This window comes from Cetorhinus maximus, chromosome 13 (assembly GCF_964194155.1).
Source record: "Cetorhinus maximus chromosome 13, sCetMax3.hap1.1, whole genome shotgun sequence".
In the NCBI taxonomy this organism is placed as follows: Eukaryota; Metazoa; Chordata; class Chondrichthyes; order Lamniformes; family Cetorhinidae; genus Cetorhinus; species Cetorhinus maximus.
In genome coordinates, this window is record NC_135891.1 from 33,842,780 (window position 1) to 33,858,246 (window position 15,467).

A 15,467-nucleotide genomic window follows, 5' to 3' on the forward strand; every position below is an offset into this window, starting at 1 on the left:
GAGAAGATGCCCGCAGGCTCTCGAATAGGAAAGGGCCCCCCTGCCTCCCCACAAGAGGGATGGGTTGCATGCAGACTCAAACAGTGGGGGGGTGGCAGTTTAGAAAACGTCCACAGTAAATGACTTGTTTACATTTTTACCATCAGATTTTATATCTTATGGGCCAGGTTCAAGATCCACTCCAGGGCCTTAACACAAAAATCAACCAGTGCAATACTGAGGGAGCATTGCACTGTCGTATCTTTCAGATGAGATTTTAAACAGAGGCCCCATTTACCTGCTCAAAAGATGTAAAAGATCCCGTGGCATTATTTAGAAGCAGAGCAGGGAAGTTAACCCTGGTCCTGATCAATATTTATCTCTCAATCAATTGCACCAAAACATATTATCTGGTCAAATTCCCACTGTTTGTAGGAATTTGCTAAACACAAATTAGCTGCTGCACTTCCTGCATTACAAGAGTAACTTCACTTCAAAAAGTGCTTCATTGGCTGGAAAGCGCTTTGAGACATGGCTGTGAAAAGTGCTATATAAATGCATGGGCAGAATCTTCCGATTGGTGTGCGGGGGTGGGCCTGACACGCCGATCTGTAAAATTACGCACGATGATATCGGGTGTGCGTCCCAACATCATCGCGCGTCATCTTGTCATTTTGTTCGGCGGGTGCGCGCCGGAGTCGGCTGTGCGCCCGCCGAAATGTTAAGGGTCGATTAAGGCCATTGAGGAATTAATTACATTAGTTAAGGACACTGCCCATCCAACCTTAAGGTTGGCGGGCAGGCGAAAAGCCCAAGCGGCCTTTGCATTTTTTAGGAAACCTCATCCACGGGCTGGATAAGGTTTCCTGAAGCTTTTACAAAATAAATAAATATTTATTTCCCACTTTTATAAACATGTCCCAACTCATGTGACACTATCACATGAGGGGACATGTTTAAACAAATTTTCACATCATTTATTGAACTTTTTCATTATTCATTCAATCTCCCCGAGGCAGCTCTGTGCCTCAGGGAGATTGCTGCGCTCTCTCGCACGCATGCAGGCCCCGACTCTCCCTCCTCTCCCTGCCTGCACAGGTAGCGCTGAGCGCTACTGGCTGTGCATTACGCTAGGCTTAATTGGCTCGCCCATGTAAAATGGTGGCGCACAGCCGATCGTGGGCGGTGATTGGCTCCGCACCCACCCAGCCCGCTGCCATAGGAAAAATCCAGGTCCAAGTCTTTCTTTTTCTTTTGTCTTTTTAGGTTTCCCACTGAGGCAGGTCCACTGGTAGAACTAGACTGGCACAGGACTTCCACCTGCTGCAGTGACTCGGACACATTTCCATGGGTTGGGTCTCATTAGGAATTCAATATTGGCTCTCAAAGGGATTGTTGCCACACTGAGGGAGCTCACCACTACCAGCCAGGGAAATGCTACAGTGCTGCGGCATGACCTGAGGCACCAAAGATAAGAAAGGGAGCCCTCCCCCCAACCCCCCCAACCAAAGATTAACGCTGCAATTTTTTTTAGGGCTTCAGAATGAGATGAAATCTGTATCAGGTTAGTAACTTGTACAGAAGAGGAAGAGATGACTACTCTTTGGTGCTTCCCTCACAAAAGAGTGGCATGGATTTATATAGTGCCTTTCACCATCAAAGGACGTCCAAAAGGGCTTTACAGCTAATGAAGTACTTTTGAAGTGTATCAACGGCTGTAATGTTGAAAACATGGCAAACTCGGCAAACTCCCCCAAACAGCAAAGTGACAGCCAGATAATCAGATTTTTCAGTGATGTTGATTGAGGGAAAAATACTGAGCAGGACACTGGGGATAACTTCCCTACTGTTCTTTGAAATAGTGCCATGGGATCCTTTAAGTGAGGGCAAATGGGGCCCTTGGTTTGATGTTTCATCCAGAAGCAGGCCTTTCAAATGATGCTGTTACTTTCCATCATTCTCAAAACTGGACCTTTGATCAATGAGATCACATAGCCAATCACAAAACAATAGTAGCCCATTTACTAGCAACTCATTTTGTACTGACAAACTACAAGAATTACTAAAATATTAATGTGGTATTTCCTGCTGTCTGTTTTGAACTTGAAAGTGTGATGAAATCTGCTGATTAATTAAGTAGTTAAATACACATTTCTCAACTCTCTAAACAAAAGCATTCATTTGGAGCTAATGCTATCTTAACTACTGATCTAACAATTTGAGGCATGGGTGAAATTTCCCCAACCATACAAGAAATTGCATCTTGCCCTCACTATAATGTGTCTGCTGAAGTTAACAGAAGGAAAGCACACCCTTGATTTCACAATCTTTCAATTTATCATCACAATAAATAAACTTTTCTCTGTCACAGTATCGTATAATTTTAAACCTACGTCAATTAGAAAAGAAATTAATCATCATAAAAATTCAGTTACATGACAGAAGTTTTATTGTGTTCAGTGTTCACACACATAAAATCTGAAGGGGAACACTTTTCCCCCCGAGATTGCTGTCAGTTTCAGAAGACCAATGGCAGTGAATGCTGATACTTTTGCTATCATCTTATGGCAATATCTAGTCCATTAAGTGAGATCAATCAATGTCACAACCACGAACCCCCCTCCAACCCTATTCCTGCCCGTTGTGGGGAAGGGGGAAGGATTAAAATTAATCTCAGTATCTTGGAGTAGAAAGGATTGTGATTCCTATTAATTTTAATGATAGTCATCTAGAGAGAGATCTATTACACAAGATGGGTTTGGAGGCAGGGGCATTTAATCGGGGGGTGGGGGTGGGGAGGGGGGCAGGGAGGGGAGGGTGCCTGGTGGAGTCCCCACTCCGTTTCCGCTGCTGCCCTGATGGACAGCCATCCCATCCCACTGCCAATTCAAGCCCTTAAGTGGGCAATTAATGCCCACTTAAGGGCCTCACCCCGCTGTCGCTGGTATTCAACCACCCTGTCAGGTTTGCTTGTAGTGCTCCCAGGGAGGGGGTGGTGCCTCACTGTCAGGTCCCCAGTGCTCAATCGAGGGACCCAGCATTGGGAAGGGGAGAGGTCCACTGAGAACTAACCCTGCCCTTTATTCCCAGCTCCCTGTCACCCCCAGCCATCAACCCTCATCCCATCTTGCCCTCAATCACCTGTGGCCTGGGTCCGTCACTGATCCTGGGCCTCTGGAAGGTACCACCGCTGACCTGGTGGTGCTGACAGCAATGAGGAGCTGCCAGCCTTCGGTTGGCAAGCAGCTCTCAGGAGTGGGATTTCTGCCCCCAGAGTCCTTGATCCTGGGGAAGGCTCACTGCTGACCACTTAAGTGCCTGACTGACAACAATTTGGCAGGCCTTCCCCAAAGGAGGTGATGCAGTCTCTCACCAGCTCTCCAGCAGCACGCAAGACTGTCACCTAGATTAAATTCCACCTATCATCTGAGTAGAATCATTCCAGATTAGTAGCACAACAGTCTTCACAAGGTTATTTGTAAACTCGCTAAAAGATTTCATCTTATGGGTACATTTCTATACATTGATTTTACTTCCTGTTAGAATGATATTGGCTTTAACTATTATGACTCTTAATTTGGCATGAACATGTTTCCATATGTTCAATATCAGCTAGTTGAATTGCTGAATGTGTGTGTGATTGTTTACTAGTCTAGTCAATACTTAGCATAAAATATTAGAAAAATCTAAAATCTAAACATTTCTCCAACTAAGCAGATGTAAAGCAAGTTGTTAAAATACATGAAAATATTTGTCAAAAAGATGTACAAAATTGTTCCTCTCCATTTATTGTGATAACTAGAATATGAAAAAAGCATTATGCTGTATATTATGGCCAGAATTTTTCCCTCTTCAGGAGCGGGCGGGGGTGGTTGTGAAGCCGACCAGCACCCGCGATCAGCTCCGCACCGTGATGTCACACGGGCGGGCCAATTAAGGCCCACTCTGTGTGGAACGCGAGTGGCAGCGCTCAGTGCTACCTGTGCGGGCGGGGGGGGAGGAGGGAGAGCCAGGCCTCATGCACAGTCCACGCACGCGTGTGAAAGAGCGCTTCAATCTCCCTGAGGCTCAGAGCTGCCTCAGGGAGATTGAGGCGCTTTTTAAAAAAATTAATAAAGAGAGTAAAAATTTTTTTAAAACACGTCCCCTCATGTGACTCTGTTACGTGAGATGGGACATGTTTTTAATTCCAAAACAAAGTTTTTATTTAATATTTATTTGCTTTAGGAAGCCTCATCCCGCTCGTGGATGAAGTTTCCTAAAAAATGTAAAGGCTGTTTGGCCTTTTTGTCTGCCTGCCAACCGTAAGGTTGGACGGGCAGAGTAAATTAGATTTTAATTAACTTGTTAATGGCCTTAATAGGCCTTTTAATTATCAGTGGGCGCGCAGCCAACTCCAGCGCGTGCCCGCCGAACGAAATATCGCGCGAGTTTGCGATGATGTTGGGGCACACACCCCATGTCATCGCGCATCATTTTACACTTGGCGTGTCTTTCATAGTACCAATTTTATTTATAATATAAACATATTGCTTGGTGTCTCCTAGCTAGGTGCAAGATTTCACCCCCAGTCTTTGAATGGTTTATTCAACAAAATGCAAATGTACCCTCTCCCTTACTGTTTAACATCTCAAAACTACTATACATCAGAGAAGGCTTTAATCCAATTAAGACACACACACTCACACCCACAAACACAGACCATACATCAAGTCCAATTTAAAATAATTTCTAATAACATTATATACATTAATATCTTCATGACAGCCCTGAAGATGTAGAGCTTTTGACAGCAAACTGCCAGCATTCAACGGTCATTACCCGTCTGAATCTTGATGGCCACATGTGTGCAGTCTATAGCACACTGGACGCAGGGAAAGCCAGCAATGGCTGCGAAGCCTCTGGCTCGCTGTGCCTGACTTGCCTAGTCACAGCGGAAGTGGATGAAGGTCAATGCACGGCTGAACAGAGCGTCTGTAACCTGCTTGACTCAAGCGTGGACAGCTGGTTGGGAGACACCACACAGATCACCCACCGAGCCCTGAAAGGAGCCAGAGGCATAGAAGTGGAGGGCAACTGTGAGCTTCAGAGTCCCTGGCATGGGGTGTCCACCCACACAGTTAGGAGATATCTCAGGGCCGATCATCTGACAGATATAGTTGACTGTTTCCCTTGAGAGACAGAGCCTCCTTCGGCACTGCACCTCAGTCATATTGAAGTAGCTGCTTTGCCGCCTGTATACCCTGGCAGCAGGATAGTGGCGTCTTCTGTGGCCCCTTCCACCTTGGACAACCTCTTGGCCCTGCGCCCCTTGTGCTTGCGCCTGGCCTCCCAAAGGTGGCTCCCCTGGAGGCTGATTATCCACTCCTGGCCTCCTCCTTATTCTATCCCTCCCTTCCTCCTCAGAGGAGCTGCCTCCAGTGAAGATGTCAGAACCCATACCCAGGTTAAATGGAGGCCACTGGAAAGCTGCAGGCCCGATAAAGATTACTGTCTGCAGACTGGTTTCAAAGTACACAAAAAGCTTTTGGAAATCGATCTGAACTGCTAACAATCACACAGGCAAGTTTAATACACTTTCTGCATTAAATACTTAATGAAAAACGTGAACAACCCCTCTGAGTCCACATATACCCCCAGTGCATGAGTTTTAATAAAAAATCTCCTACCCGCCTGCCCGTTGGGCCTGTGCGCCGAGCCAAAGTTCGCACGGGCCCCTCAAAATCCTCATTGATTGGCAAGTTAAGGGCCTTAACGAGGCCTTTAATTAATGGCGGGCGTGCGTCCCACTGCTGTGCGCACCCGCCGACCTAAATATAGCAATGCCGCGTGTTGACGTCGGGACGCTCGCGCGACATTTTAAGCGCTGACGTGCGGGCTCCACCACCCGCACATCAGCCAGAAAATTCTGCCCTTTATGTTCTAAACTAGGTTTTAAAAATATTTTTTTTAAATTGTTCTTGATATTTCAGTTTCTACCTTAACCCTATGTGCATTCCCCAATCCTCATTTTGTTTTACGCAAAAATGTGCTTGGCTGCTTGGATAGCTTGGTGATACCACTGCAGTTTGACACAGGAAAAAACAATGAAAGAATGTTGCAATCATTTGCCCTTTGGCAAGATCTTCCACAGAGATCACTTAATCCCTCAGCGAGGCTTCATTCAAGGTCAGCAGCGAGTACACTTAAAACACAGACTACAGGATGGAGGAAGGAGATTTGCCTCCATGACTTCTGTATTTTGGGCATGAAATGCACATTTGGATGTAAGGGCTGTTGAATATGCTAGTCATGGGCTTGAGGCCTGTTTAAAGATCCCACTGTCAAATTTTCCAGAACTGGATACTGCATGTACCACACATGCTCCGCTCAATCTTTCATCTGAAGGAGAGCTTCTTCTGCCTTCACAGCAACACTATGAGGCACTGTCTCCTTGTGCTCGCTCCTATGCTCCCCATTCTCCCATTCACCTCCCCTCCCTACCACCACAGGGCTTACTAGTGGCCCAGCTCAGCAACCAAGCCGGACAATTTTGGTAAGGTCTTAATTGCAAGTTGGACACTCTATTGGAGTCCGCTTTCACTGACTGGTACACAGATTAGGCTTGAGGCCCAATTTTGATGGAGCCTCACTCAGAAAAGAAATAGGCCAGTTTTTATTCACAGCTAATATTGTGTACCTACAAATATTGTTCTGGCTGTTTCAGTCGGAAGGAAGTTCCCAGCTGTATTTCACCCATTTCTTTCCATTCCGTTTCCATTTGTGTCAGCCAGAAATCTGCTCAGTGGAAATGTCCAGCTGGTTTTATCAGCACATTTGAAAAGGCAAATTGGAACAAACTGACATTGTTGTTTGAAAAATAATAGGATAATATGACAGAATGATTGGTTCCTGTAATTTTGGAATGTCGGCCCGCTCAAGTAAATTTGCAATTCCTAACATTTAGCTATCTTACAACATTTACCTTAAATGGCATGATCATTTTGAAAGCAGACATGATGCTATATTTGCTTCATGCTCTTAATTGTTTGAGAATTGAATTTCATTAATATTAAGTAGAGCAACAACTTGAATTTATATAACACAAATAATGCAGTAACCCGCTGATCGATTTTTCCTTATTTCCTACCTAACAGGCACTCGAGCATTCCCATGATAATGTGTTTGATGTTTGGGGCATTTAAGACCTAATATCGTATCCAAATGATACAAAAACAGAAAATACCGTAAATACAAAGTTGATTGATTAGCATCTGTAAGAGAGATTGTTTCCAATGTAGACCTTCCCAATGTATTCATCTGTCTTTTCTCATTGCAGATGCTAATGGATTGGTCATATATTTCCACATTTTTAATTTTAATTCCAGGTTTCCTGCATTTATATTTTTTATACTTCCTACAGTAAGATTTCATAGTTTACCACATCATCTGAAGTTTGAAATTGGATTACTGATGTATACTTCAATATGAGGTATCCTTTATTTTTGATATAGGAAGCACCAGTAAATTCCTCACCTCTTGCTATATAATATTGGGGTCAGGAATATTTTTTATTGTAGTACACCGACTGATAACATGGTTTGTCTCCACGCTCGCCATTTAAATAGAATGGTAAAGTCTTGGTGACCTTATGATTTTACTCTTGTTGTTTAAAATATTAAAGCTCCCTTGATTGTGGTCATATTCTTGAACCATACATCTCATTCCCAATTGCCTTGTATTCTGTCTAGGCTTGAAATTAGGCCTGATGTTGAGATTAGCACATGACTTCATATTAAATTTCTCTGTTTGCTTTCTTAATGCCTTTATTCCCACCAGGGTCATGTTCTGCAGTTTTATACATTTTCCCTCAGTATCAGAGCAGTTTACAGGATTTGCGATTATTTGAATACTGTTTCCAAGTAAATGCTTGAACATTCAACTGATGTTTCAAACATTGAAAAATATATTTGGGTAGTTATATAGACTTGGCTCCCTGAAACATTGTCATGCAACTTAAGTAATAAAGAATACTATGGGCAGGATTTTTAGCTTGGCGGGCATCCGCGATTGGAGGGCCTGGGAGCGGCTGGGGAACAGACCCCCGATTGCCATTTCACGCGGGCTGGCCAATTAACGACCAGCCAGCGTGAAAGGTGCACTGAAAGGCCCAGCGTTGTTGGGATGGGGGTGGGAGGAGGGCGAGCACTGAAGTCAGCGCGGGTGCAAGGGAGCACGGAATGAAAGCTCCCTGAAGGCAGAGAGCTGCCTCAGGGAGCTGAAGAATTTAAATGCCAAAAATAAAGATTGTAAAAAGCGGGAAAAAATGCCCATGCATCAGAATCAGCCACCAGAGCATATACCAGATGAAAATTCTGTGCAAACATTTTAATTTTTAAAATTAATATTGGAAATCTTATCCCGCCCTTGGATAAGGTTTCCTCAAAAAGGCAAAGGCTGCCTGGCCGATTCACCTGCCCACCAACCATTGGACGGGCAGTGAAAAAGCATGGCTGATTAATACGTTAATGGCCTTAATAGGCCTCTTAATTGTCAGCGGGCGCGCTGCCAACCCTTGTGCGTGCCCACCGACTGAAATATCGCACGCTCGCCGGACATCATCACGCGCTATTTCACGCTCCAGCGTGTTGGGCATGTGCCTGCACACCGAGCAACAAATTCTGCCCTATATTCCCAGCAAAACAATAGCCCTTTACATTTTGGTAACATGACACAGGTGGGCGTATTTATTGACCAAAATGTTGATACAGAATGAAAATTACTTTGTTGGTGAAGTTATTGTACAAAGAGTAAATCTCCATTAAATTGCTGAAGTTTTCTGACTAGCATGGCGGTACTGTGGCCCTAATCACCAAATCACATAGTGGGGCTGAATTTTAAGGCCCTGCTGGGCATATTTTCAGTGGGGGAGGGAGCATGTAAAATACCAAGGATGGCAAGCCCATTGTCTTCTTGCCCACCCCCGAGCTGTCCCCCATAATATGGAGGATGGTCGGGTGCAGAAATCAGAAGCTCGCCCACCATATGTAAATAATTAATTAATTGTCAATTGTGCTTGTTAACGAGCCAACTGACTTCAACGTTATGCTGCCCACGCCATAACACGGTTGGGTGAGCAACCTGTTTTTTCAAGACATTTTGGAATGAGCAGGGAGGGGGCGCTATCTTTGGGGGTAGCCTTTGCTCATCAGGGACACCCTCCCCACAAAAATCAAAGATAGTATCCCCTTCTCTCCTCCCCACCAGCACTGCAAAACCTACACCCCCCACCCATCTCTGCCCCCTCCCTAAGGTGCCTGATTCCTCTCTGCCTGATATCCCTCACTTGCCTGTGTCTGGGATCCATCCTGAGCCTGCTTCCAGTCCCAACAGTGCCCACTACAGAGCTCTGGTGCTGCCAGGACAGCAAGAGCTCTGGCAGCCCCCAAGAGCAGTACTTCCTCCCAGTGAGAGACAGAAGTCTCACACTCTCCTTGCTGTTGCTGCCTGCAGTGTGTTATTGCTCCGGCGCAGACTTTAGTTCTGAGAACTTTTTAACTGAGGGTTGGGGGGATGCGTGCAGTACACCCTGCCCCTCTCTCTTAAAATCCAGCCCTTGGTCTCTCCTGCTACACCCCTGGTGCCCCCCTCTTCTTCAAGCAGCTCTCCTTTCTCCACCCCATTCATCTCTCCTTTAAAATCCTCTTTCCCTGTGCCCCTCCGAAGCCTCACCCCCAGTTTCTCACTGAAATATCCTTCTTTGTTTCCTCCCTCAGCCTCTCTCTGAGTGGCTTCTCTTTCTTGGTGATTTCAATCTCCATCTCAACTCTCCAGCACCATAGCAACTAGGTGCCAGGGAGTAACCAGCAGGAAGTCCATTAGAGGATGAATTTTCTTAATTTCTAAAAATACACCCTGCCATATATGAGCAAGGCGTATTGACATTTCCAGGTGTGAGTAGCAGGAAGTAGGACAATCAAAATAAAAACCAGAGATGCAGCAAAGCATGTCACTGAGTAATTTTCAGTGTGATCAATTCCAGTTCAACTGGAAAATCTGCAAGGTAAAAAATTCCTGTTTCCTTCTCTTCCATTTTTGTCTTTCTCCTTACTGGTTTTCATTGCTTCACTATAACATGGGGCAGCATTTTCCCCCTATCGGGAGGGTTGTGTGGGAGTGGGCACGGGCAGGCGGGTTCCCGATGGGCACCCCCAGTTGGGGGCGCATCGACATTTTATGTGGACGGGCCGGGGTGGGGTGGGGTGGGGGGGGGGGGGGGGGATTCCCTGAGCCGGGAATGTGCGCAAAAGAGTGTACAGATCTCCCTGAGGCAAAGTGCTGCATCAAAGGCAGAAAAAAAATATTCCTGACATGTCCCTTCATGTGATACTGTCACATGAGCTGGGACATGTCCATTATTTTATTTAAAAATTTTCCAAACATTTTAAATCCCTCATGAAACCTCATCCCACCCATGGTTGAGGTTTCATGCCTTTTCAGAGGCTGCCTGGGCTCTTAGCCTGCCCGCCAGCCGTAAGGTTGGACAGACAGGCCCACTAATTAGGTAAATTACTTTTCTAAAGGCCTTAAGTGGCTGCTGACTGTTCGGTGAGCGCGCAGCCGATTCAGCTGCGCGCCCGCCAAACTGAGAATCTAAATGACACGGGGTGACGTCGGGATGCACGCCCGACATCACCCCGCGTTATTTTATGCATCAACAAGTGGGCCCAGGCCCCGCTCGCCCACCGAATAATTGCTACCCATGGAACAATGGATGGCTGACTCAGACTGTTGTGACTGTCCAGTGTAGGTAGCTTTGTTGTTCAATGTTCCCTAAAGTGATCACCTTTTTTTCTTTATGTTCTTGATATGATAGGCACAGGCTCAGAAATTTACCAAATTTCAGTTTAATTTAGTTTTTCATTTTATTTTTTGTGGGTTCCTGATATATCACAAAAGTGCTTGATGCTTGCTTCTTTCCTACCAATTCATTGTGGATTGATATAAACATACAGTTCTGCATTCATTCATACATTATATATTCTTAAACATTTTAAATCAGTCACACATCATATTATTTTTTCACTTCCAACACATATCTATCAGAGTCTGCTTGAAGCGGTTTCATTTAAAGTCATTAATGGAGGAACTGTCAATATATTATGTACTTCACCTCAATCTTAGTCTAAAAGAAACTTTGGGAGGTTTGCAGTGTAGTTTATTTCAATTGAATGATAATGTTGCGTTTCTTCATCAATTTGTAACTACTTTGACATAATTGTGCTATTAAAAATTATCATGGTAAATCCACCCATTAACAGCCACTTAGGCTAGCTCTTAGAATAAGTTGCCGAAGGCTTGGGATTGGCTGGACTTGAGTAGGGAATGGAGCCACTCTATTTAAACCATTCTCCCACTGTTTTCCAGCTGATTTTGGAAGAGTTAAAATTCCCCCTTAAGACTCAGCTTCAGCCTTGTGGCTTTTCTTTGCCTCCAACTGCTTAAATGTCTCCCTTGTTTCTCAGTGATCGGAACTGAGTGTAGTTCTCACTGTCTGTTTTCTCAGTGTGACGCACAGCATAATTGTGACTTCATCTGTTTTGCATTGGGACTGCTTTCTTATTCTATTTTTTTCATCACTTTAAACACTGGAGCCCACAGGCACCCGTTGTGCCAACCGCAGAATTATATGTTTAAGTAGCTCATGTTACGCAATCCAACATGATTGTTCAGGCAAATCATTCCATGTGATTCCAGTATGCTTACATGGTTCTTTATTAAGTTCGCAATATAAGAACTCAGATACATCGCACTCCACAATCCAATGTGGCTACAACATACAATGATTCACTCAAAATTCTTAGACCAACCCTACAATCTCTGCATTTCTACATAGTGGCATACTACCAATAACACGTAATACATCAAAAGACACGGAATGTGACATTGAATATATCACATGGCACCAAGAAGATACACTTGTTCATCTCAACTTCTCCTAATTATTCTGTTATCGTGATTATATGGTCCACTTAAGCTCATCAATCACTTTATTACTATAATCACAGTGACCAAAGCAACTCCTACCCTGACCCTCAAGACACGAATGAATGACATTCACATATTCTTTCAGCTCCTCATCCTTGCCTTCAGTCTACTTCACAAATCATCCCTGTTCAGCAAAACTGAAAGCTATTTTAACTTATTGTGTACTGATCCCACTAATAGCTAAGACATTGAGGTACACAGGTGGTGTGAACCCATATTCCCACAATTTGTATTCTGTTTTGACCATGTAGCTGAATGTTCAATTGCCTTTGTGAATCACTGCTCTTTATTGGGTGAACATATTGGGTTTTGAGTCAACAAGGTTCTGTTCAACTTCACCTATAGCCATTGGAGGTGTCAGCTGTGGCTCAGTTCATAGCACCCTCGCCTTTGAATCAGAGAGTTGTGGGTTCATGTCCCACTCCTGGAAACCAAGAACTGTGATTGTACTCGAAAGAGTTGCAATCTGTGACTGTTGATAACTCGAAAGCGTTTCACCTATAGCCATGAGGTGTCAGCTGTGGCTCAGTTCATAGCACCCTCGCCTTTGAATCAGAGGGTTGTGGGTTCATGTCCCACTCCCGGAAAACCAAGAACTGTGATTGTACTCGAAAGAGTTGCAATCTGTGACTGTTGATAACTCGAAAAAGTTTCACCTATAGCCACATTAGCACCATTTATGAAGTATGTCTGTTGCCCATTATATTACTTATGTGCAGTAGTTTACATTTTATCCATATTAAATTTCATCTACTATACTCTTCCCACTTGCTTATTTTGACCAACATCTTTTCTAACTTTTAAGCTGCATCCACTGATTCCATTGTCCCTTTCCTGGTTTTGTATTAGCTGCAAATTTGACCAGTTTGCATTGGAATTATGAGTCCAAGTCAATGATGTAAATTAGAAGCAGCAGCAGCAACTTCACACTAAATGCCGGGGCAGCCCACTCAGCACTTCCCCAACATGTTTTGACTACAGTAGGATTCCTAACAATTTTTCTACCCTTCAGCCAATCTCAAATAGATTAATTCTGAATCCCCACAACATTGAGTTTAGCTAATAGTGTTGCATGTGAAGCTTTGCCATCTAAAAGTCTAGGTTGATTGGATTTACCACAATCCACTTGAGGTGCCACAGCCCACAAAGAATTCAAGGAATTCTGATAAGGCGGAGTCTTCCCCTTCTGTATACTAGGCTCCTCTGTGTGTTTTAATTCAGGTTTTAACCCATTTATGTTAATGTTTTCTTTCAGGCATACATGTTTTCATTTCCATATGAGTAATAGTGATAGTAGTAACAGTGAACTTAAGAATTAATATTTTATTTGTTCCTTTAGGTTATCAAATGAGCCACCTCTTGATAAAGGTATCGTCCCATGGCTGGGGCATGCCTTTGAATTTGGCAAGGATAGTGCCAAATTTTTATTGAAAATGAAGAAAAAATATGGAGACATCTTCACAGTAAGAGCTCTTTCATTTTGATACTGAACTCTATCTGCAAATTTCCAAATATACTTGTTTCCATTTAATGCTGCTTCTATGGCAATTTTATTTTTATTGTTACTGCTACACCAACAGTACAGCAGATCTCTCATTCAGTTGGCCTTGGGTACACAACCTAAACTCATCCACATTCTTAATTGAAGAATAGGACAGTGTTATGTTCTAGTACAAAGAATAAATCAAATATAAAATTGTAAAAAATACAATAACCTAAACCATTCTAATGTGAAGAGAATTATTATCACTATTATCAACTGGTGTGTTCATGATATTATGATTCGAATTTGAACTTGTATGAAAGAGAAATATATTAAAATGTATTATCATGCCCAGCAAGGAAGATAAATTGGAAAACTATTTTTTGCTATCATAGTCACTGAAGCAGTTGTTAAATATTAGTTATGTATAATGTTAAAGCTCAGTCTTATAGAAGGTTCTTCAAGGCAGATGGACACAAGAAAATCTCAAAGAAGGCTGACTTTCACTGCCATCTGGTGTTACTAAAAGTTATTCCAGGAAAGTAGGGAGAATGAAGAAAAGATGCTGAGAATCATTGGCAAAATGATGTGAAAACAAAACAATTGAATGTTAAAAAATGTTAAATAGTTCACATAAAGTATTTATTTCCAGCTAATTTTTCATTATTACAGACTTGTAAGATTAAATTTTACAATCGTCATTGTTTTTATATCACTGTTAACTCATTCATGTTAAACAGGTTAATAACAATGTTAAATTAATACCTACTGGAAGATTTAGTTGCAGTCTTAAAAGTAATGTTAATTTCTGCACCAGGACTATGTCATTGTTATATTTCTTGCATGCTGTAACTCACAGATTTCTGATCGCCAGCTTTTTGGTGCAGTGGACTGTCATTCTATTTTTTTGCTTCCTTTAATGATCTCTGTAGTGATTGTAGGTATAACCTTTCCTACTGCCTTTAGCGGTCATGTGATTGTGCTGATGAATGAGTCCTAAGCGTGGGTAATCCTGGGGGCAGAGCTTTCTAGTCATGGACCTGGTTCAAGCATGTAGTTTCTAAAAGAGCTTTGTAATAAAGTTAGCTGTTTCAAGTAAGAAACCTGTCCGGTACATCAAGTTCATTACAATTGGCGAAGAGGGTATAATAGCTCTGACACTGCGCCTCGCCTTGAGAATGTGAGTACTTCAATTCTTGAGGAAAGAAAGAAAAGTATACTCACCAGTCATTCCAATCTTCGGCAGAATCGACCATTACGACGCATCCATGGAAGACTGGAACCAGTACATAAAGCGCCTTGGTTTTTATTTTGTAGCGACTGGAATAACAGCAGAGGAGAAGCAGAAAACAATTCTTAAAAGTGTCTGTGGTAGCAAGACATATAACCTCATCCGCAGTCTGACAGCCCCGAACCCGCCCAATTCTAATTCTTTTAACGAGTTGGTAGACCTTGTGAAGATGCATTTTCAGCCAAAACCATTGGTAATAATGCAGAAATTTAAGTTTAACTCCAGAATAAGGGACCCAGGAAAGTCCATCGCAACTTATATAGTGAAGTTAAAGCAGTTGACTGAGCACTGCAACTTTGGAGATAGACTCAAAGACCTGTTGCGGGACCGGTTAGTTTGTGGCATTCACGACGACTCCATTCAGCGCCATTTACTTGCAGAAGTTAACATCAATTTGAAGCACGCCATGGAAATAGCGCTAGCAATGGGAAGTGCAGGGTGGAACCCGCAGGCTTTATAGAGTGTGCAACATGGCACCGTTCTTCAGTTGGGGCGGGAACCTACTGCCAGGCGTGGCGCGAAAACCGGAGAGACAGCAGTGAAGCGAAAGACAGTCTCTGCTGCTCGAAAAACAAAAATGCCTAGTGGAAGCATCACAGCAGCAATGCAGAAATTAATCTGTTACCGATGTGGGGTTAACCATGAACCGGAAACCTGCAGATTTAAGGAGGCAGAATGCCATTACTG

General features: G+C 43.4%; 1 protein-coding gene across 1 annotated transcript in view; it reads left to right on the forward strand.

Moving 5' to 3' along the window:
* ptgis (prostaglandin I2 (prostacyclin) synthase) overlaps window positions 1–15,467 on the forward strand; it is an 88,567-nt gene that overhangs the window by 21,993 nt on the left and 51,107 nt on the right. Inside the window, exon 2 of the mRNA XM_078555236.1 lies at window positions 13,346–13,469. Within this exon, the coding sequence (XP_078411362.1) occupies window positions 13,346–13,469 (124 nt within the window). The remainder of the gene's footprint in view (window positions 1–13,345; window positions 13,470–15,467) is intronic.